Source organism: Dendrobates tinctorius, unplaced genomic scaffold (assembly GCF_039654945.1).
Source record: "Dendrobates tinctorius isolate UK_male_01 unplaced genomic scaffold, ASM3965494v1 ptg000092l, whole genome shotgun sequence".
Classification (NCBI taxonomy): domain Eukaryota; kingdom Metazoa; phylum Chordata; class Amphibia; order Anura; family Dendrobatidae; genus Dendrobates; species Dendrobates tinctorius.
Window position 1 is genome coordinate 4,919,685 of NW_027361760.1, and position 26,571 is coordinate 4,946,255.

General features: G+C 41.9%; 1 protein-coding gene across 3 annotated transcripts in view; it reads right to left on the reverse strand.

The window, feature by feature from the left end:
- The window catches only part of LOC141098469 (hippocampus abundant transcript 1 protein-like), a 268,780-nt gene that overhangs the window by 151,776 nt on the left and 90,433 nt on the right, over positions 1-26,571 (reverse strand). For 2 of the 3 annotated variants that reach the window (XM_073586296.1, XM_073586299.1), the window contains exon 12: positions 11,840-12,815. The exons of the other annotated variant lie outside the window; for it this stretch is intronic. In XM_073586296.1, coding sequence (XP_073442397.1) covers positions 12,603-12,815 — 213 coding nt within the window. In that variant the 3' untranslated portion in view covers positions 11,840-12,602. Of the gene's footprint in view, positions 1-11,839; positions 12,816-26,571 lie in introns of those variants that run through there. 3 annotated transcript variants of the gene reach the window in all.

Below are 26,571 nucleotides of genomic sequence, written 5' to 3' on the forward strand. Positions count from 1 at the left end.
TTTGGGCCCAACTGCACCCTGGAAAAAATATAAAAAGTGCACAAAAAACATAGCTATATATGTAAGGTATTGGATTAGTGCAGATGCATTTGGGCCTGTCTGGTTTGCAACTGAATTTTTTGGAGGATTTTTCCTCTTTCTGTGGTTTTCATGTTAGAGTAGGGACTGACAAGTGTAAGGAACTTTGACGCAGTTTGTCAGCTTCCGTATTAAGGCCTTAATATCAACCAATACCTTACATATATTGCTATGTTTGTTGTGCACTTTTTATATTTTTTCCAGGGTGCAGTTGGGCCCAAATGGTCCTGTAAACTGTGGCCTCTGTTCACACGGGATGCATTATAGTTAGCACTGGGCAGCCCCCTATATGGTGTTACTAAGAGGCTGTGAACCAGAAGCCCTGCATTCCCTGTGTGAACACTGCCACATGCGGATTATTTCTTCTGCAATGGTGTACCACACGGCCAATCCCTGATTGTAGGCTGGCTGTTTCATTTGGTATTTATGCACCTGTGCAGCTGCCATTTTACTTGGGTCCGCTGCACCCTGGATTAGTGCAGATGCATTTGGGCCTGTCTGGTTTGCAACTGAATTTTTTGGAGGATTTTTCCTCTTTCTGTGGTTTTCAGTTCCAAATATCAGTCAACTTTGCAACAAAACCTTCAGGTCTCTGCTAAGAAGCAGAAGAGAAATTTCACCTTTATGACAATGGACCCTAAACATACCACTAAACTTACAAAAGAACGGCTTTGCTAGAAGAAGATAAAGCCTTTGGAATGGCCCAGACCTGAATCCATTTGAATATTTGCGGGTGACGTGAAGAGGACTGTACTCAAGATATGCCCTTTGTAATCTTACAGATCCGGAGAGCTACTGCAAGGAAGAGTATGCAAAGACTGCCAATTCTAGATGTGACAGGCTGATAGACACCTACCCAAAAAAAGACTGAATACTGTCATAAATTCAAAGGGGGTATCAAAGAATTAGCTTAAGGGTATGCATATTTATGCAACCAAATTATTTTAGTTTTGTCATGTTCCTCCCCCCCTTCAAAATTGTCAGATTGTTTCTCTATGGATTTGTACAGATTATAGGGGACATTAAATGTGGAAAAAGCTCTGAAATGATTCTTCATGGTATGATTTTTTTACATAACGAAAACCTGGCATTTAATATCCACTTTACTATAAAATAAAGTTTTACCTTTGATTACATACATAGTTCTAGAATATCTAACAGACACAGGAGATAGATATGGTTGTAGTTTAATTATTTTTCTCAGGCACATGTTTTGGAGGATCAGGTGGGACCATCTATTACACATATGGGCAAAATTGTTGGTACCCCTCATTTAATGACCGAAAAACCCACAATGGTGACAGAAATAACTTGAATCTCACAAAAGTAATAATAAATCAAAAATCTATGAAAATGAACAAATGAAAGTCAGACATTGCTTTTCAACCATGCTTCCACAGAATTTAAAAAAAAAAAAATAAAACTCATGAAATAGGCCTGGACAGAAATGATGGTACCCTTACTATTTTGTTGCACAACCTTTTGAGGCAATCACTGCAAGTGATTCCTGTAACTGTCAATGAGACTTCTGCGCCTCTCGACAGGTATTTTGGCCCACTCCTGAAGAGTAAACTGCTCCAGTTGTCATGTGTTTGAAGGTTGCCTTTTCCAGATGGCAAGTTTCAGCTCTTTCCAAAGATGCGCAATAGGATTTAGGTCAGGGCTCATAGCCATATCACAATAGTGCAATGTTTTCCTCTAAGGCTCCTTTCACACTAGCATTTCCTGGAGCTGAGGGATGCGCACGGCCGCCGTGAAGCTCTGCCCATGGCCGCAACTCCTCTGGTCAGCTCCGCCTAAGGGCGCATGATGCTGGATGCGACCTGCATACCCTATCTTTAGCATTGGGTACGCAGGCCGTGCGCAGGTATGCGTTTGCCGGCGCATGCGTTCTTTTGACGGTGCACCGAGCGCACCAAAATGCAACATTTGGTGCAGATCGGCGCACCGTCAAAAGGACGCATGCGCCGGCAAACGCATACCTGTGCACGGCCTGCGTACACAATGCTAATGATAGGGTACGCAGGTTGCATGCAGCGTCATGCGTCCATAGGCGGAACTGACCGGAGGTGCGGCCGTGCGCATCCCTCCGCAGCTCCAGGAAATGCTAGTGTGAAAGTAGCCTTAGCCATTGTTGGGTGTTTTAGCTGTGTTTTGGGTCATTATCCTGTTGCAAAACCCATGACGTGCAACTGAGACCAAGCTTTCTGATACTGGGCAGTACATTTCTCTTTAGAATCCCTTGATAGTCTTGAGATTTCATTGTACCCTGCAGAGATTCTAGACACCCTGTGAGAGATGCAGCAAAGCAGCTCCAGAACATAACAGAGCCTCCTCCATGTTTCACAGTAGGGACAGTGTTCTTTTCTTAATATGCTTCATTTTTCTGTCTGTGAACATAGAGCTGATGTGCCTTGACAAAAAGTTCCATTTTTGTCTCCTCTTTCCATAGGAAAGCTTAGTGGCTTGTCAACATGTAGTTTGGCAAATTCCAGTCTGGCTTTATTTTTTTCAAAAATAGTGTCCTCCTTGGTCATGGCTCATACAATGACGGATGGTGCGATCTGACACTGATGTTCCTTGAGCTTGAAACTCACCTTTAATCTGTTTAAAAGTTTTTCTGGGCTCTTTTGTTACCATTCGTATTATCCGTCTCTTTGATTTGTCATCAATTTTCCTCCTGTGGCCACATCCAGGGAGGGTGGCTACAGTCCCATGGAGCTTATATTTCTGAATATTATGTGTAACTGTAGTCACAGGAACATTAAAATCCTGCTGTACTGTTCGGGTCAATATGACTCAATAAAACTTTATACTGTTCAACAGGTCACTAATTATTTCTGCCTGCAAAATTTGTTTTCCAGTGTACTGTGTAAAAAAAAACAAACTGAAGTTTTCATTATTTTTAATGTTTTATAAAATGTTAACACAAAGTTATATTTAGTTAGATTTCATGTTATAGTAATAGAAATCTAAAGCATGTTTGTTGGGTGCAGAATGCTATAAGGCAAACATAACTGCAAACAGCTGATGTAACCTTTTCTGAAAAAAATAAAAATTAAGTTAATTACATTTTTCATTGGTTTATGATCAACCATGTTCACATACAGTTTAATAACAAAATAGGTATTCAAATAAAACACTTACAAGTATCTAAAATTAACATTTTAATAGGTCGGGTCATATTGACCCGAAACAGTACAAGTGTATAGTAAATACGGTCTAAGCAGGGTTAAGCTGCTTGGAGATGGTCTTAGAACTTCTACTTTTAACATGTTTGTCTATAACTTTCATTCACATCTCCTGAGACAACTATTTCCTTCGCTTCGTCTGGTCCATGTTGAGTGTGATACACACCATGTTACCAAACAGCACAGTGAGTAGCTGTAGCCCTATATACAGGCCCACTCACTGATTCCAAGACTATAGACAACTGTGATGCTAATCAGTGGACACACCTTGATTTAACCCCTTAGTGACAGAGCCAAATTTTAAAACTCTGACCAGTATCACTTTATGTGGTAATAACTCTGGAACGCTTCAACAAATTCCAGTGATTTTGAGATTTTTTGTGACACGTTATACTTTATGATAATAGTAAATTTAGATTGATATGTTTTGCGTTTGTTTATAAAAAAATCAGAAATTTGACAAATTATCCCTTTAATTCAGACAGTCATACCACAGCCAAACATTAATAAATAACATTTATCACGTCTGCTCTACATCAGCACCATTTGTAAAATGTTATTTTATTTTGTTAGCATTTTAGGAGGTTTAAAAATGTAGCAGCAATTTTTCATGTTTGCATGGAAATTTACAAAATTTTTTTTTTTAGGGACCCATCCAGGTTTGCAGTGACTTTGAGGGTCCTACATATTGGAAACCCCAAAAAGTTCTACCATTTTAAAAGCAACACCCTCTGACATTCTGAAAACTGCAGTCAGGTAGTTTATTAACCTTTCAGGTGCTTTTCAGGAATTAATACAAAGTGGCATGATAGAAATGAAAAAGTATATTTTTACCACCTCAATGTCAGTAACTCCTGAACAGGCCACTATAGCTGTGAGACTCTAAAGGCACTGTCACACTTACAGTAGCGATGTACCAGCGATCCCGACCAGCGATATGACGCTGTCAGGATCGCTGGTGCATCGCTAAGTGGTCGCTAGTGAGCTGCCACACAGGCAGATCTCACTAGCGACATCGCTGGGGTCAGGGGTCGCTACTTACCTGTCACACCAGGCGATCCTGCGTCCTCCCGCCCGCGTCCACGCGTCGCTTGTCGTCGCCGCAGGAAGCTGACGACGAGAAACAGTCCAGCCTGTTCTCGCGCGATCAGCGATAAGCAGCGGGGGAGCGGGTTGTAGGTAAGTATTACACACAGCGATATTGCTAGCAATATCGCTATAACGTCACAAGTTATAGCGATATTGCTAGCGATATCTCTTAGTGTGACATGCCCTTAAGGCCGTTATTTGGCCATGAACTGCCATGGCAAACATCAGGACCACACATTCATGATCTCAGGGTGCTGATGGGGATAAAGAGGAAGCCCCCACACTCTGTTAACCAATTATATGATAGTCATTATTGACAGCAGCATCTAAGGGGTTAAACAAATATGGACGGTGACAACAATGACCATGGCTGATACAGCAAGTTGTCAGCTATAGTGTACAGTCAACAAACAGCTGCTGGATTGTCACCTGTATGGGTATGCTATTCTTTTATATCTCAGGTCAGTTAAAAGACGTATTGGCGGTCATTAAGGGGTTAACATTTCCCTTTTGTCACATTTTTAGGGGTACCATCATTTCTGTACAGGCCAACTTCAGGAGTTTTATTTTTTTTTAAATTCTGTGAAAGCATGGTTGAAAAGCAATGTCTGACTTTGATTTGTTCATTTTCATGGATTTTTTATTATTACTTTTGTCAGAGTCAAGTTATTTCTGTCATTAAATGAGGGGTAAAAACAATTTTGACATGTGTATATGAACACTAGGTTTATAGGAATAAAGCGGAAAAAGAGGGTCACTGAGACATAGCAGTGGGCTTCATACAGTATGATTAGAATGTTACAAAACTGAACGTGAAGTTGTTAGTTTGTTTTTTTGGGTTTTTTTAGCCGCAACAATGATCAATGCGTAAGTTTCGGCCGTGCGGTCCATGTCTTTTTCTCCAGTTATGCTATGCAGAGGAAAAATTGTGGCTGCTCGGCCGAAAGAGAATACAAATGTGGCAAATACTCACCTAAAAAAATATGTTCTCAATCATTGACAGCAACGGCGAGAAACTAAATTCCAGAGTTCATTCAAGTGTTGCATAACTTCTGATTATACAGGGATTACGTTTAGTTACAGAAAAACAGTCCTAAACAAAGTCTTAGTAGCTTTTTATTCCAGAAAAAGTCTTCTACTACGAGTGAGAATCTGTGCTTGTGTGTATACTAAAGGGGCAGACTACTGGCACAATTGTAGTCTTCCTGTAGTGCACAGCACATTTTTATCTGACAGTTCTTCATGTCTGCATACCATTTCCTCTAGGAAACACACAATTTCTAAGGCTTCGGCTCTATCGGAAAATCCTGAAGTGAACTTAGAAAACAACGTAGAAGTGGCTGAGAAAGTCCCTGTTGTGTAAAAACGACAAACAAAATAGCTTTGCCAATTCAAAACAGCGCATGTAGCCAACTACAGAAGTGAGGCCATTTAAAAAAAGGAATAGTGGGGCTGTCTGAGGAAATGAGGCAGACATGTCAATTGTTGCAAAATAACACAATATTAGTCATGGTTTTTTCCACTGTTAATGGGAAGATAAAAAAAAAAATGATGTGTTGTTTAAGTGGGGATTTTGTATTAGATGTATTTTTATTTTTAAATCTTGACAATGTTTTTTTTTTCTCATTTTCATTTTTTTTTCATTGTCATCTTTGGTACAAAAATAAAAATAAGTAATCTTGCAATTTTCACACTGGCCTTATTGTAGAATCATACTTCATGTTCTTCCAGCAGGCTCATTATCAGCAGAGGCAGGATTACAATGACAGGTAACTCCCCTATATACACAGCTGATATCACAGGATTTACCAATCACAATAGGTAATATTGCACCTACCCCTGCCCCCTCTCTCTTCACGGTAACTGGTGTAAGGGTACACCAGCGATCCCGACAACGATATGGATCGCTGGTGCATCGCGTGGTCGCTAGTGAGCTACCACACAGGCAGATCTCACCAGAGACATCGCTGGGGTCGCTACTTACCTGTCAGACGCTGCGATCCTGACGTCCTCCCGCCCGCGTCCACGCGTTGCTCGTCGGCGCCACAGGAAGCTGATGGTGAGAAACGGTCCAGGACGTTCTCGCGCGATCAGTGATAATCAGCGGGGAGCCGGTCGGAGGTAAGTATCACACATAGCGATATCGCTAGCATTATCGCTGCTACGTCACAAAATCGGTGACTTTACAGCGATATTGCTAGCGATATCGCAGTGTGTAACGGGGGCTTTAGGGGCCATTAGAAACTTCAATACAAAAGATCGGGTTGGGGTCTGTTTATTGTGGCCATATTTCCTCAAACAATAGGAAGTTAGAATTTACAAAAAAATACCCAGTGGCAAATGTTAAAATTGAAAGATTTGATTTCCATTTCTTATTTTAAATAAAGGTCTCGCTATCTTAAAATAACAGATCAAAATAAAAAATACATGAAACACAAAAACCTGATTTAAACAATATGTAATTTTCTGACGCATACAAGCCGCATAGATTATTAACTAGATCTCCTAATCCTAATGAGGCTTGAGAACTTACTTCAGAATGGCAGAATTTTTAGTTTACTTGTAAAATACATAATTTTAACCCCTTTCTGACATGAGACGGACTATACCGTCCATGGGACCCGGGCCCCTAAGCACATGGACGGTATAGTACGTCTAGCGCGATCAGCGGCGCTCACAGGGTGAGCGCCGCTGATCGCGGCCGGGTGTCAGCTGATTATCACAGCTGACACCCGGCACTGTGTGTCAGGGGCGGTTACGGACCGCCCCCGACACGTTAACCCCTGGCACACTGCGATCAAACACGATCACAGTGTACCGGGGGTTTAGGGAAGCATCGGGAGGGATGGGGCTCCCTCCGTGCTTCCCCGAGACCCCCGCAGCAGCGCAATGTGCAGCGCTGCTGCGGAGGCCTCCTTCCCTGCAGGTCCCCGGATCCAATATGGCGACGGGGACCTTCAGGGGCCTGCAGGGAGCTGGCTTCCTCACTGCCTGCAAAGCGCAGCATGAGGAAATCTTCTTCAATGCCTGTGACAGATCGCTGATCTGTCACAGGGATCTGTCACATGACAGTTATGACCCCCCCTGGGACAATGTAATAAAGTTAAAAAAAAAAAAGTGTAAAAATAATTCATTAAAAAAAAAATAAATAAAAAATTCCCTAATAAATTCATTTTTTGGAAAAAAATAAATAAAAGTACACATTTAGTATCGCCACGTCCGTAACGACCCGCCCTATAAAACTGTCCCATTAGTTAACCCCTTTATTGAACCCCTTAAAAAATAATGCTTTATTATCATACCGCTGAACAAAAAGTGCAATAACGCGTGATCAAAAAGACGGATATAAATAACCATGGTACCGCTGAAAATGTCATCTTGTCCCACAAAAAACAAGCCACCACACAGCACCATCAGCGAAAAAATAAAAAAGTTATAGCTCGCAGAATAAAGCGATGCAAAAATAATTATTTTTTATATAAAATTGTTTTAATTGCATAAAACCGCCAAAACATAAAAAAATGACAAATGAGATATCGCTGTAACCGTACTGACCCGAAGAATAAAACCGCTTGATCAATTTTACCGAACACGGAACGGTGTAAACGCACCCCCCCAAAAGAAATTCATGTAATGCTGGTTTTAGTTCATTCTGCGTCCCAAAAATCGGAATAAAAAGCGATCAAAAAATGTCATGTGCCCGAAAATGGTACCAATAAAAACGTCAACTCGTCCTGCAAAAAATAAGACCTCACATGACTCGGTGGGTCAAAACACGGAAAAATTATAGCTCTCAAAATGTGGTGATGCAAAAACTATTTTAACAATAAAAAGCGTCTTTTAGCGTATGACAGCTGCCAAACGTAAAAACCCGCCATATATAGTAAATCAAATCCCCCTATATCACCCCCTTAGGCTGGTTTCACATTTGCGTTTTTTAGCGCTGGAAAAAAACGCATATGTGCGCATGCGTTTTTCCCCTATATTTAACATGGGTGCGCATACCTGCGCGCTTGTAAGCGCATGTATGCGATTTTCATGCGCTGCGTTTTTTTGGGGTGTGCGTTTGTATTTTCCAGATGCAGCATGTTGCATTTTTCGGCCCTGCGAAAAAGCGCATGCGCACATATGCGCACGTTTTGCACTAAAAATGGCCATTATAGCCTATGGATGCGCATATGTGCGCACTGGCATGCTCATGTATGCGTTTTTTTGCATATGCGTTTTTTTTTTTTTAACCATGGAATTTAGGGGTTTGGGTTAGAGTTAGGGTTAGTTAAGGGGGTTTAGGGTTAGGGTTAGGGTCAGGGTTAGGGTTGGGGTTTGGGTCAGGGTTAGGGTTAAGTATGGTTTGGTTAAGGGTTAGGGTCAGGGTTAGGATTAGGGTTAAGTATGGTTTGGTTAAGGGTTAGGGTCAGGGTTAGGGTTAAGTATGGTTTTGTTAAGGGTTAGGGTCAGGATTAGGGTTAAGTATGGTTTGGTTAAGGGTTAGGGTCAGGGTTAAGTATGGTTTTGTTAAGGGTTAGGGTCAGGGTTAGGGTCAGGATTAGGGTTAAGTATGGTTTGGTTAAGGGTTAGGGTCAGGGTTAGGGTTAAGTATGGTTTGGTTAAGGGTTAGGGTCAGGGTTAGGGTTAAGTATGGTTTTGTTAAGGGTTAGGGTCAGGGTTAGGGTTAGGGTCAGGGTTAGTTAGGGTTTAGGGTTTGGGTTAAGTATGATTTGGTTAAGGGTTAGGGTCAGGGTTAGGGTCAGGGTTAGGGTTAGTAAAGTCATGGTTTGGGTTAGTGTGAGGGGCCACCTAATGTTGGAAAAAACGCAAACGCGGTAAAAACGCACTAAAAACGCATACAAACGCATAAAAACGCTGCGTTTTTTTCATGCATGCTCATAAAAATGCTTGAAAAAAACGCAGCAGTTGTATGCTTTTGTATGCGTTTTTTCAATGCGTTTTTTTTGCGGGAAAAACGCGCTGCAAAAAAAAGCAAGTGTGAAACTAGCCTTAGTTAGGGAAAAATAATAAAATTAATTTTTTTTTAAATTTATTTCCATTTTCCCATTACGGCTAGGGCTGAGATTAGGGTTAGGGGTGTGTTGGGGTTAGGGTTGGAGTTAGAATTGGGGGGGTTTCCACTATTTAGGCACATCAGGTGCTCTCCAAACGCAACATGGCGTCTGATCTCAATTCCATATAGAAAGAACACCGTGAGCACAACTCAAGATGGTGCTAAGGTTAGGTTCCCAAACCGTTAAAGCAACAAATATGAACCTAGCACTCAAGTTAAAGGTATTTGTAAGGCGGTTTATTTGTAGTACACGAAAGACGACGCTTCGGTCAATGTGACCTTCTTCAGTTACGTGTGGTATATAGATTGTGTAGAGCTTATAGGCATCTATCAGAAAGGATGATGGTGCTTTAGGCATTGAGGAGAATGATCTCTGTAAGGTAATGAGCTTGTCAATATATAGGAGAGGGGCAAACGTGCCTCCAGATGTGGTGTCCACCGGCCATCTCAGACACCGGACACCGCATCTGGAGGCACGTTTGCCCCTCTCCTATATACCTTTAAGTTGAGTGCTAGGTTCATATTTGTTGATCTCAATTCCAGCCAATTCTGTGTTGAAAAAGTCAAATGGTGCTCCTTCCCTTGCAAGCTCTGCCATATGTCCAAACAGTGTTTTACCCCCACATATGGGGTATCAGCCTACTCAGGACAAATTGCAAAACAACTTTTGGGGTCCAATTTCTCCTGTTACCCTTAGGAAAATAAAAAAAATTGGGGGCAAAAATATCATTTTTCTGGAAAAAAAGTATGATTTTTTTATTTTCACGCCCGGGCGTTATAAACCTCTTTGAAGCATTTGGGGGTTCAAAGTGCTCACCACACATCTAGATAAGTTCTGTGGGGGGGGGTCTAGTTTCCAAAATGTGGTCATTTGTGGGGAGTTTCAACAGTTTAGGCACATCAGAGGCTCTCCAAACGCGACATGACACCCGCAGACCATTCCATCAAAGTCTGCATTCCAAAACGTCACTACTTTCCATCTGAGCCCCGTGTGCCCATGCAGTAGTTTTCTCCCACATATGGGGTATCAGCGTACTCAGGACAAATTGGACAACAACTTTTGGGGTCCAATTTCTCCTGTTACCCTTTGGAAAATAAAAAGATTGGGGACTAAAAGATCATGTTTGTGGAAAAAATATGATTTTTTTATTTTCACACCCGGGCGTTATAAACTTCTGTGAAGCAATGAGGGGTTTAAAGTACTCACCACACATCTAGATAAGTTCCTTAGGGGGTCTAGTTTCTAAAATGGGGTCACATGTGTGGGTTTCCACTGTTTAGGCACATCAGGGGCTCTCCAAACGTGACATGGCATCCGATCTGAATTCTAGCCAATTTTGCATTGAAAAAGTCAAAAGGCACTCCTTCCCTTCTGGGCTCTGCCATGCGCAGAAACAGTGGTTCCCCCCACATATCAGGTATCGGCGTACTCAGGACAAATTGCACAATAACTTTTGCAGTCCAATTTCTCCTGTTACCCTAGGTAAAAGAAAAAAAATTGGACCTGAAGTACTTTTTTTGTGAAAAAAAGTTAAATGTTCATTTTTTTTTTTTTTTTTAAACATTCAAAAAATTCCTGTAAAGCACCTGAAGGGTTAATAAACATCTTGAATCTGGTTTTGAGCATCTTGAGGGGTGCAGTTTTTAGAATGGTGTCACTTTTGGGTATTTTCTATCATATAGACCCCTCAAAGTGACTTCAAATGTGATGTGGTCCCTAAAAATAAAATGGTGTTGCAAAAATGAGAAATCGCTGGTCAACTTTTAACCCTTATAACTTCCTAACAAAAACAAATTTTGGTTCCAAAATTGTGCTGATGTAAAGTAAACATATGTGAAATGTTACTTAAGTTTTTTGTGTGCCATATCTCTGTGATTTAAGGGCATAAAAATTCAAAGTTGGAAAATTGCGAAATTTTTGCCAAATTTCCGTTTTTTTCACAAATAAACGCAAGTTATATGAATTAAATTTTACCACTAACATGAAGTACAATATGTCACGAGAAAACAATGTCAGAATCAGTGGGATCCATGGAAGTGTTCCAGAGTTATTACCTCATAAAGGGACAGTGGTCAGAATTGTAAAAATTGGCCCGGTCATGAACGCGCAAACCACCCTTGGGGGTAAAGGGGTTAACATCTGATGAGTCCAGCTTTAACTGAACTTATAAAACGGTTATCTTAGTATTGGGATCTTCCAGCCAAGCAGACTTTAAAAGTAAGTAAACCAGCCTGATTAGGTCTAGGATCCTTATAGTAATGCATGCAGTTTGTCATCTGAAAACTGGTCCCGGAACCACTTGAAAAAGGAACTGATTATAGGTAGGATTAGGGGGTGGGGGGACGCCAATTACCTTTAGTTTTTTTTAGTTTTTTTGCCAGGTGTCAAAGAAGAATTCAAAGTTGAAAACACAAGATGTATCTTAGTGATCACTTTGCTTTACTATTCTATGTATATATGTAAATATACACATACATATCTCACCATTTACCCTGCTAATTACTAAATGCTGACAATCATTACTCTTCATCTCTAAACTAAAAGAATTTTAAATAACAAGAATGTTGCTCGGGAAAATTCTGTATATATAATATATATATAGAGAGAGAGATCTTCATCCGACAAAGTATACCCGGCACTGTGGCACTAGAAAAATTTTGGAAACTGAAGTTAAAAAACAAGAAAACTAAAAAGACAACAGAATGTACAAAAAAAAAAATGGACATTGCACCCCTTACTTCATTAAACTATAGTGAAAAATAAAGACAAAACAAAAAATTGCCATTTTTGACACAACGCTAAGGGTTTGTCTTCTGTACCGAGGCCTAGAGGGAGAACTTCTGGCAGCTCCTCCTCTTATATTTGGCAAGTGATTTTCTGATATCTTCTCACTGAGCCAGTCCCAATTAAAATATATCCAACTTCCCGCAAGTCAACACATAACAGATGGGCTATTCGTTTACTTTTCTTGGCCATGAGCTGTAGCATTCAGATCCACCTCATTAATGACGTTGTAGTGGCACATTTGTAACAAAACTTTTTTTCTTTAAAGACATTACAAAGTTTCCCGTCATTTGGTCCTTCTTCATCTGCTGTTGTGACTGAAGTTTCCTCTACAATCATGGCGCAATCTTTGATGTTGACAGTTTTCTCGCTTGGTCGCCCAAATAAATTCCTTGGGTCATACACTACTATCATCAAGGAGTGGTTCCTTGCCCTCAGGAAGGTGGGCAGGAGGTAGAAGTGCATGGCTATGAGCACCATTGCTGTGCTTTTTATGAGCACCAGAGCGCAGTGTAAGGTTGGTGTGCTCTGGGATGAAGAGTGCCACAAGCAAGGACAACAGTACAGAGCAAGCGCCAAAAAGAAAAGGTGGACCTGGAATTATACGTCTCTGTGGTGGAGATAAAAAGAAAACAATGTTAAATTGCTTAATATATCTCTATAATCATAAAGATTCACCCCATCATAGAGTATAACTGAAAAAAACCCTTCTTTTTTAACACTCATTTTTCTTAAACACCATTTTGAAGCTACCCTCAATTGCTCTGCATCAGGAGTATAACACCAGAAAACTTCTTAATATTTTAAATGACCAACAAATTCAATAGAAGGAAGTAAATAAATGACCACTGGCTGAATATAAGCTATACCCCCCCCCCCAAAAAAAAAAAAAAAACAAAAAACAATTGAACTTGACATATTGAACTTCATGATAGTGGTAACACTTATTTACTACGACTTGCATTTATTTGTAAAAAAGCAAACAAAAAAACAAATTTGGCAAAAAAATTTAGAAAATCTTGCAATTTTCAAACCAGAAAATTACTGTATATACTCGTGTATAAGCCGAGATTTTCAGCACATTTTTTGTGTGCTGAAAATGTCCCCCTCGACTTATACACGAGTCATTGTGCAGAAACCAGCGGGGAGGGGGAGCGGCAGCAGGGGCATCATACTCGCCCTTCTGTGCCATTGCCGAATGTCCCCTGCATCCTCCATTGTCCCAGGGCTGGCATCTTCTTCCTGCGTTGAGCGGTCACATGGTACCGCTCATTAAGGCGTGGAGTCCATATTCATGACCTTAATGAGCGGTACCACGTGACATAGGAAGAAGCTGCCAAGCCCTGGGACAACGGAGGATGCAGGGACGTTCAGTGATGGTACAGGAGGGTGAGTATGGATGGGGGGAGCATGGGGGAAGCACAGAGCAGGATGGGAGAGCACAGAGGATGACGGGGAGGACAGGGACCTGAGCCATACATAGTAGGACGGGATGGGGGAGCCGAGCTAAGCATACTGGGAGGGGGAAGAGCCACACAGAGCAGGACAGGGATGAGGAAACAATGTACACCCTTATACTCGAGTCAATAAGCTTACCCAGTTTTCCTTGGCAAAATGAGGGGCCTCGGCTTATACTCGGGTCGGTTTATACTCGAGTATATACGGTATGTCAATAAATAACATTTCCCACATGTCTACTTTACATTAGCACAATTTTTTAAACAATATTATTTTTTTGTTAGGAAGTTAACAGGATTAAACTTAGATCAGCAATTTATCATTTTTCTAACAAAATTTACAAAAAACATTTTTTTTTAAGGGACCACCTCACAGTGACTCTGGGAGTCTATGTGACAGAAAATACCTCAAAGTGACACCATTCTAAAAACTGCACCCCTCATGGTGCTCAAAACCACAATCAAGCAGTTTATTAACCCTTCAGGTGCTTCACAGGTATTAATGGAATGTGGAAGGAAAAAATTGAACATTTAACTTTCTTATTTTAGACCTAAAAATATGTTGTACAATTTCTCCTGAGTAGAGATGGGTGTATCGAACACCTACTGTTCAGGCACGGACACCAAACACAGGTGGCTGGATTAAGCGTTACACAAACAGGTATTTAAAGGCGTTTACAGCAATGCTATGCACACTTCCCCTGACGAAACCGTCTTGGTACGGCGACACGTGTTGGGCTTTTCCCTCTGTTACCCTGCTTGTACTGATGCCGTGGTATGGATCCTTCACATGCATTTTATCATATTTTGATCCACATGTGATCCTTTGCCCCTTGCAATTGGATGGCTTTATCACTCTATGCACTGGTGTGCTAGGAGTATCCTTATTTGGGATTTTGTTGCCCTCCTTGTGTGACTTTTGACGTTCATAGTCTCCACGTGGCATGTGGAATTATGTTATTTTGGGTCATATGGTTGCACAATTAGTGCTTTGATTTGGGACAGGCTTCATTTTTGTACTTGTCCCATGCATTGTCAAATCTTCAAGGAAGTGCTTCATGTGGTTATTTTGACAGACATATTGTCTATTGCGATATCCTACCTAAAGGTGTTTTTTATTCATGAGTCTATATTAAGGGGTGACTGTATCAGTATTACATTTTTTTTGCATGGTATAGTGATATGACCACATGTATCTTTGTGTATACACCTGATAGTGGATACTCTCCCCATTTATCAATTCATGTACATTGACATATTTATGTTATATGTATGAGACGCTATCTATATGTTTTGCACGGATCAGGGTTAACAGTGGAAATATGATTGTTCTTGTTTTTACTTGTTTTTAAATTGACATTGTTGTTAATAAAAGCTTTTTTCCTTGTTTTACATATATTGGTGGTGTGCATTTCACCTTCTGGTCCTGCTTTTTCTCTTCAGTCTTCGGACACCAAACACGGACTTCACCAGGAAGTCAGTGTTAGGCTGGAGTCACACTAGCGATTTTCGAAATTGGTTAAATTTTGATGCAGGAGAGTTGGACGAGTGTAATGCAAGTACAATCCAATTTTTCACACCTAGCATCCGATTTACATCTGAATACAGTGCTATTTTAACATGAGCTTTTACATAGAGCAGTTCTCTATGTCATTTACACATCGTTTTCAAAGGAAATATTCTTCAAAACACATACACACACTTGGTAGAGTATAATGGTTAAGTGTATAGCCTACGACATGGGAGACTGAGGTTCAAATCCCAGTGAAAAATAAATTAAAGTAAATTATATACCAATGCTCCTAACACAATAATACTGTGCACTGTTAAAAAGTATTATGGGGGTTCAAATCCTGGCTTCTGCCCTGCTGGATATAATATACCAGTAGTGGTCCTTAGGCAAGACTACTAACACTATAGTGCCTACTTCAATAAAAAAACATGAGAGTGTCACGAACAGAGAGAGTCATGCCGGATTAAAGGGAAGGTGCCATCAAAAAATTTTTTTTTCCAGCAATTGAAAAAATGTAATGAATTAATGTTTACATTTTCGTAAAAAATATAATAATTTGTTTATACATTTAGTAAAATATGAAAAATAATTTTAAAAGGTTTGGTATTTCCACTTTTAAACTCTAGGGGAAGCAGCTACTGAAATTTGAAAAAACCTAGTGTACAACTAGCTCACATTACTGCCCTGCAGTAATTATGGGCGGAGTCTCCTCGCATGTGTGTGATGTCACTCCTCTCCTCCCCTCCTGGGTGTTTGCCAAGGGAGAAGAAAGGATGAGATTTAGGAACTCAGTGAGCAGCCATTTTTTTGGTGCCTGCAAAGTTATACTGACAAGGAGACAGTCACCCAGGATGGCAGGCAGCTAGGATTCTGGGAGCTATATGGTGGAGGAGCAGGGTGACAGCAGCACAGAGTATTTCAGGAGAGCAGTGTGCTGGTCTATGGGGGGGCACCCTGTTCGATGCCAGGGATTGTACATAGAACGCTGTGTTTTATACACATGGATGGACCGTCTGCCCCACAGAAATCAAGGAAACATTTCTGCTGATTGATGGCCTGTTCTGATCCAGACTTTGCATGCAAAGACCCCATTCCCCTCTTCAGATCCAGTCTTCTTCATCCTGTCCTGGCGACGTGTGAAAGCGAAGGGACAGGCGCAATCCGGGTGACGCTGGGAAGCAGGCTGGGGGGAAATGTAGCCAAATAGTAACAATAAAAATGAGACCCCTCTCTTCAGCTGCCTCACCAGCCCTCCCCTGACTGCACCTAACTGGAGGTCATGCTGCCCCCTCTATTACCCCAGACCTGTGTGCAGGTGCTCAGCCAGAACAACCCTAGAATGGTTCACCTTTCTGCAGATAATACTGCCATAGTGTTCTCACATAATACCGCCATTGTGTTCTCACATAATACCGCCATATAGCTCACACATAATACCGCCACATAGATCACACAATGCAATCATACAGATCACACAATACTTAGCGGCATCAAGTGTGTTCTATATGGTAGTACTATGTAAAAAATATATATGGTGGCATCATGTGTGATCTATAAGACAGCATTATGTTAAAAATATATATGGCAACATTACGTGTGGTCCATATTACAGTATTATATATCTGGCTGCATTATGTATGTAATAAATATATATGAAGGTATAATGTGTGGACTTTATGGTAGTATTATGTAATAAATATATATGGTGGCATTATGTATGACCTATATGGCAGTATTATGTAATAAATATATATGGCAGTATAATTTTTATGTAAAGGCAGGAAAGTTGTGAGCTATGCCCTTCTGTGACCCCGACATTCTGCTGTCGTCCTAGGATTTGTGTGTACGCCCCTGAGGACAATCCTCACAGCTCATCCTGAAAGACACCAGGCTTGTGGTGGGTGTCAGGGGGCATGGGGTGACTGTCAGTGAGCTTGGGATGGGTCTCAGGGGGCATGGGGTGGGTGTCAGGGGGCATGAGGTGGGTTCACGTCAGGGGGCATGAGATGACTGTCAGTGAGTTGCATAGCTCCCAAGCGTCCCGGATATGGCGCGACAGTCCCGTTTTTGACTGCTTGTTCCGAGCGAGACTCTTTTTTTTCCCCCCGCACTGCACTGAGCCGCCACGCCCCCCCAGGCACCGACCCCATCCTCACGCTCAGAGAACCCCCCTGCAGCCGAGATGACTTGCTAGGCTGTTGCTTACTTGCTTCTGTGCGGCACTGGACCTGTGATGAGGTCACAGGAGGGGAGGAGTCAGGGGCACATGATCAGGGGCTGGTGTGTGCAGGACTCTGCTGTGCTGGTTGTCATGATGCTGGTGAGGGGAAGTTTATGTGTGGGGTCAGGAGGGGTTTACAGCGTGGATGTAGCAGAGCTGAGTGTTTATGGGGTATGCAGAGCGGAGCCGTGTGTGTACGGGGTGTACGGAGCGGAGCCACATGTGTATGGAACGCAGCCACGTGTGTGTACAAGGTATACGGAGCCGAGATGTCTGTGTACGGGGTGTACGGAGCAGATCCGCTTGTTTATGTTGCGGAGCCGTGCGTGTACGAGGTGTATGGAGCGGAGCCGTGCGTGTACGAGGTGTATGGACCGGAGCCGTGCGTGTACGAGGTGTATGGAGCGGAGCCGTACGTGTACGAGGTGTATGGAGCGGAGCCGTGCGTGTACGAGGTGTATGGAGCGGAGCCGTGCGTGTACGAGGTGTGCGGAGCGGAGCCGCGTGTGTGTGTGTATGACGTGTATGGAGAAGAGCAGTGTGTGTGTGTATGAGGTGTACGGAGCGGAGCCACGTGTGTATGAGGTGTACGGAGCGGAGCCACGTGTGTACGAGGTGTACGGAGCGGAGCCACGTGTGTACGAGGTGTACGGAGCGGAGCCACGTGTGTGTACGAGGTGTGCGGAGCCATGTGTGTACAAGGTGTATGGAACGGAGCCCTGTGTGCTGTGTGTACAAAGTGTATGGAGCTGAGTCATGTGTGTACAGAGTGGAGCCACGTGTGTACGACGTGTATGGAGCAAAGCCGCATGTGTAGATGGTTTACGGAGTGGAGCCATGTGTGTACAAGGTGTACAGAGCATGGCCACATGTGTACAAGGTTTACAGAGTGGAGCCATGTGTGTAATGAGTGGAGCCGTGTGTGTGTGAGGTGTACAGAGCAGAGCCGTGTGTGTACGAGGCATACAAAGCGGACCCGTGTGTATGAGGTGTGCGGAGTCATGCATGTACACGGTGTATGGTGGGGAGCATTCATACCTTGCAACCATCCCGGATCCAGAGGGACAGTCCCGATTTTGAGAGTCTGTCCCGGCCGGGAGCTTACTTTTCCTGCGGACACAGGAGTACACGGCGGAGCCCCAAGGAGCACTTTAAAATTCGCACGTGACGTTCCAACGGAAGTGACGTGCTAGAAGCTGACCAGAAATTAGGTAATTTCCGGAGGAGGTTGTGACGGAACCATGGAGGCACTTCAGGGAATGCTTCAGATCCATCACCGTGTCCTCCTCCGACAGCGGGATCGCCTTGGAATCGGGGATGCCGGCCATGTGAGCCTATCATGATATGTCCTGCATCGGGAGGCTCAGGTGGGCATTACAATGGGAGCCAGGCTGCTATAGTATTTTTATAGAATCTTTCTTTCTCTGTTCTTTCTTTCTCTCGCTCTCTAATCTTTTTTTCTCTGTTCTTTGTTTCCTCTTTCTTTCGCTCTCTTCTTTCCCCTCTTCCTTTCTCTCTCTGTTCTTTCTTACTTTCTTTCCCTCTCTCTGTTCTCTTTCTTTCCCCTCTTTTTCTATCTGTTCTTTCTTTCCCCTCTTTTTCTCTCTGTTCTTTCTTTCCCCTCTTTCTTTCTCTCTGTTCTTTATTTCTTTCCCCTTTCTTTCTCTCTCTGTTCTTTCATTCCCCTCTATTTTTTTTTCTCTGTTCTTTCTCTCTCTGTTCTTTCTTTTCCTCTCTCTTATCTCACTGTTCTTTCATTCCCCTTTTTCTTTTCTCTCTGTTCTTTCATTCCCCTCTCTTTTCTTTCTTTCCCATCTTTCTCTCTCCCCTTTCTTTCTCTGTTCTTTCTTTCTCTCTCTGTTCTTTCATTCCCCTTTTTCTTTTCACTCTCTCTGTTCTTTCTTTCCCTCTCTCCTCTTTCCCCTCTTTCTTTCTCTTGCTCTGTTCTTTCTTTCCCCTCTTTCTTTCTCTGTTCTTTCTCTCTCTGTTCTTTCTTTCCCATCTTTGACTCTCTGTACTCTTTCTTTCTTTCCCTTCCTAACCAGGAAGTGCTGCATTGTGCTCAGGGCAGAGCAGTGTGACATCTCCCTGCTGTGCTCTGAACAGATCGGCAGTGAGGGATGATTGCAGCCTGTACTGTATTACTAATTACAAGCTGTAATCATCGCTCCCCACTGCAGATATTCACCCCGGACCGGCAGCTTCACCCTGGCAGCTCCTATCAGTGCACACACTTAGTTCTGTGTGCGATGACAGGGAAAAATAAAACCCACAGCAACAAGATGGCCGACGTGATCTCCTCCCACAGCTGTGATCTGGACAGCCCAGGGGGCGATCCCGGTCACAGCTGAGAGGCAGGAGGAGCGGCCTCAATGTAACAGATGCGTCGGAGTCCGACTGCAGTTTCTTAAGGCCCCTTTACATTTAGCGATGCACCAGCGATCCGACCAGCGATCCGACCCGGTCAGGATCGCTGGTGCATCGCTAAATGATCGCTAGTGAGCTGTCACACAGGCAGACCTCACAGCGATGCAGCAGCGACGCAGCACACAATACTCACCTTTCCCACTCATCGATCCTCCCGCCTGAGTCCACGCGTCGCTCGTCGGCGCCAGCAGGAAGCCCAGCAAGAAGCGCCCGACGAGAAATGGAGCCGGACATTCTCGCGTGATCAGCGATGGGACAGCAGGGGAACCGGTCAGAGGTAAGTATCACACATAGCGATATCGCTATAACGTCACAAAATCGGTGATGTTATATCGATATCGCTAGCGATATCGCTATGTGTAAAACCCCCTTTATGCCCATGGCTGCCATAAGTGAGGAGTGCAAGTGTCGTGCACCCACACTAACAAAGATGGCAGCCTCCAGTGGCAAAAGTAAAAGGTAATAAATAAAAAAGTATGAAAGTAGTTCATTTAATTTTGTATTAAAAATAATTATATAATCAATAATTATTAATACAAACATTAAAATCACGGCACCTTCCCTTTAACAAGGTCATTTACACATTTTCATTGAGGAACCAGAACAATCTGATGATAAAAGTTCTACTGGAACAACAACCATCCTTGGACAACGTAAGAGAACCTGGATCTGATGAAATGCTACTATAACAGCAGACCAAATAAAGAGGATATATGAAGCGTATGAGGAAATTCTGTATGGATATGAGACCTGCATGTCCACTGACCGAGAAACAACTAGTCACCCAATGTTTTATTGTACATGTATTTAACCCCCGGAGCTTTTTCGGGATTTTGTTCTTCGCTCCCTTCCTTCCCAGAGCCAAAACTTTTTATTTTTCTGTCAATATTGCCATGTGAGGGCTTATTTTTTGCGGGACGAGTTGTACTTTTGAACGACACCATTGGTTTTACCATGTCGTGTACTAGAAAACAGGAAAAAAATTCCAAGTGCAGTTAAATTGCAAAAAAAGTGCAATAAATCCCACACTTGTTTTTTGTTTGTCTTTTTTGCTAGGTACACCAAATGCTAAAACTGACCTGCCATTATGATTCTCCAGGTCATTACGAGTTCATAGACACCAAACATGTTGTCTAGGTTCTTTTGTTATCTGAGTGGTAAAAAAAATCCAAACTTTGCTTAAAAAAAAAAAAAAAAAAAAAAAATTGCACCATTTTCCAAGACCCGTAGTGTCTCCATTTTTCATGATCTTGGGTCGGGTGAGAGCGTATTTTTTTGCACGCTGAGCTGATGTTTTTATTGATACAAAACAGCTGACATGTCCTGGGGAAAGATGTGGGCTCACCGCCGGAGCCCACATCAAAGGCAAGGATACAGACATCGGTGTAATAACACGTCAGATGTTGTCAAGGGGTTAATTGATAAAAGATTTTTCGGAAAAAAATGCTTTGGGATCCCGCACAATTTTCGTAACCCGAAGAGGGAAAGCAGACAGCTGGGGTCAGATGTTTATAGCCTGGAAAGGGGGAAATGCCCATGGAGCTTCCCAGGCTACAGTGCCTTACGAAAGTATTCGGCCCCCTGTAACTTTTCAATCTTTTCCCACATATCATGCTTCAAACATAAAGATACCAAATGTAAATTTTTGGTGAAGAATCAACAACAAGTAGAACACAATTGTGAAGTTGAACGAAATTTATTGGCTATTTGAAATTTTTGTGGAAATGCAAAAACTGGAAAGTGAGGTGAGCAATATTATTCGGCCCCTTTACTTTCAGTGCAGCAAACTCACTCCAGAAGTTCATTGTGGATCTCTGAATGATCCAATGTTATCCTAAATGACTAATGATGATAAATATAATCCACCTGTGTGTAATCAAGTCTCCGTATAAATGCACCTGCTCTGTGATAGTCTCAGGGTTCTGTTTGAATCACAGAGAGCATCATGAAGACCAAGGAACACAACAGGCAGGTCCGTGATACTGTTGTGGAGAAGTTTAAAGCCAGATTTGGATACAAAATGATTTCCAAAACTTTGAACATCCCAAGGAACACTGTGCAAGCGATCATATTGAAATGGAAGTAGTATCATACCACTGCAATTCTATCAAGACCCGGCCATCTCTCTAAACTTTCTTCTCAAACAAGGAGAAGACTGATCAGAGATGCAGCCAAGAGGCCCATGATCACTTTGGATGAACTGCAGAGATCTACAGCTGAGGTGGGACAGTCTGTCCATAGAACAACAATCAATCGTACAATGCACAAATCTGGCCTTTATGGAAGAGTGTCAAGAAGAAAGCCATTTCTCAAAGATATCCATAAAAAGTGTTGTTTAAAGTTTGCAACAAGGCACCTGGGAGACACACCAAACATGTGGAAGAAGGTGCTCTGGTCAGATGAAACTAAAATCGAACTTTTTGGCAACAATGCCAAACTATATGTTTGGCATAAAGGCAACTGTTGTGAGTTCATTTTCCCCTCTGTCAATGAGGTCTGGTGAACTCCCTCTTCTTGCTAAGGAAGGGAGTGAGCCTGATTATCAAACACCTGAGCCTAATGATGAGGACTGTCTGAGTGGAGTCACTGACTGGATATAAGGCTGCCAACGCCCTTTTACCTAGCTGGTGATTTTTGATTCTGTTATGATTGAGTCACCGTAGGAGGCAAACACAAAAATAGTAGCTACGTCCAGAGAACCAGAAAAGTTGGCAACTATCAGATTGCAGACCCCTGAACCTATCAACACAACTAGCAGTAGCCGTGGGGGGTTCCTACGGTTCCCTAGACCCCTCGATCACAGCCGGAGAACTGAATAGCCTAAAGGCAGAAAAGGAAATCTAAACTGCCCCAGAGCAGACCCCAAAGCAAAGTCAGCCCCCAACATATAATGACGGTGAAGCAAGATGAAAAGACAATACACAGACAGAAAGATAGGCTGAGCAAATGATGGGGCCCAATCTAACTAAATAGGAAAGGAAAGGAAGGTTGCTATCTGCAATCTGAAAAAACCCTGAAAATGAAAAATGCCAACAGACTGATATGAAAAAGACCCTGAAGACGCTAGGCTTCAAAAAATACTATATCAGTACTCAGGTCTTTTCTGAAGATGGAGCAAAAAGGGATTCAGCTCACCCCAGCAGGGAGTGGCGGAAATCCAGAGAAAACAGGGCAAAACAAAAGCAAAACACAAATGCAAAAACAAAGCAGAAACTTAGCTTTAGAAGAGCAGGACTTCAGACTGGTCTCTAAGAATCCCTCAGAAAAATCACCAGCTAGGTAAAAGGGCGTTGGCAGCCTTATATCCAGTCAGTGACTCCACTCAGCCAGTCCTCATCATTAGGCTCAGGTGTTTGATAATCAGGCTCACTCCCTTCCTTAGCAAGAAGAGGGAGTTCACCAGACCTCATTGACAAAGGGGAAAATGAACTCACAACAGGCAACACAGCTCATCACCCTGAACACACCATCCCCACTGTCAAACATGGTGGTGGCAGCATCATGGTTTGGGCCTGCTTATCTTCAGCAGGGACAGTGAAGATGGTTAAAATTGATGGGAAGATGGATGGAGCCAAATACAGGACCATTCTTGAAGAAAACCTGTTGGAGTCTGCAAAAGACCTGAGACTGGGATGGAGATTTGTCTCCCAAGAAGACAATGATCCCAAACATAAAGCAAAATCTACAATGGAATGGTTCACAAATAAACGTATCCAGGTGTTAGAATGGCCAAGCCAAAGTCCAGACCTGAATCCAATCGAGAATCTGTGGAAAGAGCTGAAAACTGCTGTTCACAAACGATCTCCATCAAACCTCACTGAGCTCGAGCTGTTTGCCAAGGAAGAATGGGCAAGAATGTCAGTCTCTCGATGTACAAAACTGATAGAGACATACCCCAAGCGACTTGCAGCTGTAATCGCAGCAAAAGGTGGCGCAACAAAGTATTAAGTTAAAGGGGCCGAATAATATTGCACGCCCCTCTTTTCAGTTTTTGAATTTCCACAAAAATTTCAAATAATCAAAAAATTTTGTTCAACTTTACAATTGTGTCCCACTTCTTGTTAATTCTTCACCAAAAATTTACATTTGGTATCTTTATGTTTGAAGCATGATATGTAAGAAAAGGTTGAAAAGTTCTAGGGGTCCGAATACTTTCGAAAGGCACTATACTGAGGAGATGTTCCAGCAACTTCGACCAAAGGATAGTTAAAATCAAAAGACTTTATTCCAAAAAAATTATTAAAAACAGGATAGATGCATAAAAAACATATGGTTCACCAATGTGACAGACGCTTACGCGTTTCGGACTAGAGGGTCCTTACTCATAGCTTAACATCTTACAAATAAACATATACCTATATACACTTGCTGGCTGAGGTAAAGTGGGAGGGAAATAAAATGGGCGGAGGTCCACAATAGCAGGAAGGGAGGATTTTCTCCACCATACTCATTGTATCTGAACATGGAGGAAATCACCACATCAACCAACTAGTGGTTGGATGCACGACTTCAACCACTAGTATTGAGATCACCCAGCTATATCATGGACAGTAAACATGTGTTACGTGTAATGAAGAACATTAAGTGGAATAGTAATTATACATGGGTTACTGCAGATATTGCTACACTGTATTCATCTATACCTCACCATCTAGCTATTCGTGCACTTCAGGATCAGTTGCTTAAATATACTAAATACAGTGTGGAGTTGCAGCAATTTATTTTATCTGTAACTGAATTTTTGTTAAAAAACAACTATTTTATGTTCAAAAGGAAAAGCAATTTGTTCCTTCAATTACAAGATTGTGCGATGGGGGCGAAATTTTCCCCATCGCTTGCAAATATATTTGTTACTTGGTGGGAGGAAGAAAAAATTTATGGTCAGGAAAATATTTTTATGGATCATATAGAATTTTTTGGAAGATTTATTGATGATCTGATAATAATATGGAAGGGTGATCCAGATAATATAATAGAATTCATAAAATTCCTTAATACTAATAATCATAATCTAAAATTTACATATCATATGAATAAGGAACGAATTGCTTTTCTTGACATGATGTTGATTGGAAATGAAGCAGATTTTAGGGTTGAAGTATGTTTATATAGAAAACCGCAATCAGGTAATTCTTTGTTGCATGCTAGCAGCAACCATCCCAAACACGTCATTAATAATCTCCCAGTAGGTGAATTTGTGCGTGCCAAGAAGTGCTGCACAACTGATTCATTTTACAGACAGGAATGTGAAGTAATTGACGAACGATTAAAGACTAGAGGTTATCGTAAGCATCAAATTAATAGGGGTAAAATTGTAGCAGAAAGAAAAACAAGAGATGATTATTTGGAAATAAAATCAAAATTTAGTAATTTTCAGGAGAAACCAGTTTTTATTACTAAATATAGTGATCAATTTAATCAAATAACGGAAATTATTAAATCAAATTACCTATTTTACGGGTGGATCCAACTTTGAGAACTATATTGTATAAAGGCTGCAATTTTATTCCTAAAAAAGGAACTACAATTGCGAATATTTTGTCCCCCAGTGATCAGACTTTGCGTTTTTCATCAGAAAATAATTCAAGCTGGTTATCTGTCTCTGGTAGCTATCGTTGTGGAATAAGATCATGCGGTTTATGTAAATACATGTATAATATTACGTCTACATTTAAATCCACAGTTACAAAAAATGAATATGTTATAAATATGTTTGCCAACTGTAGTTCCACATATGTTATTTATTTAATAACATGTGAAACATGCTGTATTCAATATGTGGGCAACACCACACATTCTCTTCGCTAAAGGATTTCTGAACATCTTTATGATTCATGTAATAAAACTACAAGGAGTCCCTCGGGAGCCTCTCAGCATTTTATTTCTGTACATGGAGGAGATGTCAGTACTTGTAGGGTTAATATAATAGAAACTGTCCCAAACCCCAAGAGGGGAGGTCATAGAAAAAAGGAATTGCAGCGTAAAGAAGCAATGTGGATTTTTAAGTTAAAAACTCGATATCCCGCAGGCATGAATTTGAAATCTGATCTTTTATATATATATGATTAAGATGATGGGGTGATTTCCTCCATGTTCAGATACAATGCTTTATGGTATGGTAGAGAAAATCCTCCCTTCCTGCTATTGTGGACCTCCGCCCATTTTATTTCCCTCCCACTTTACCTCAGCCAGCAAGTGTATATAGGTATATGTTTATTTGTAAGATGTTAAGCTATGAGTAAGGACCCTTTAGTCCGAAACGCGTAAGCGTCTGTCACATTGGTGAACCATATGTTTTTTATGCATCTATTCTGTTTTTAATAATTTTTTTGGAATAAAGTCTTTTGATTTTAACTATCCTTTGGTCGAAGTTGCTGGAACATCTCCTCAGTATTGTGCCTACAAGATTTTCCGGAATCCAAGTTCCCTGCACCGCCCAGGATTGACTGCATTCCTCCAGACTTCGCATTTGCTACAGTTTGGTGAGCTGACAAAAAAAGTTTTCTTTCGCAAGGCACTGTATTAACCCCTTCCTTACATTGGACGTACTATTCCGCCCATGTGACCTGGGACTTAAGTCCAATGGACGGAATAGTACGTCTAACGCTGATCGCGGCCGGGTGTCAGCTGATTATCACAGCTGACACCCGGCACTATGTGCCAGGGGCAGTCACGGACCGCCCCCGGCACATTAACCCCTGGCACACTGCAATCAAACATGATCGCAGAGTACCGGGGGCACAGGGAA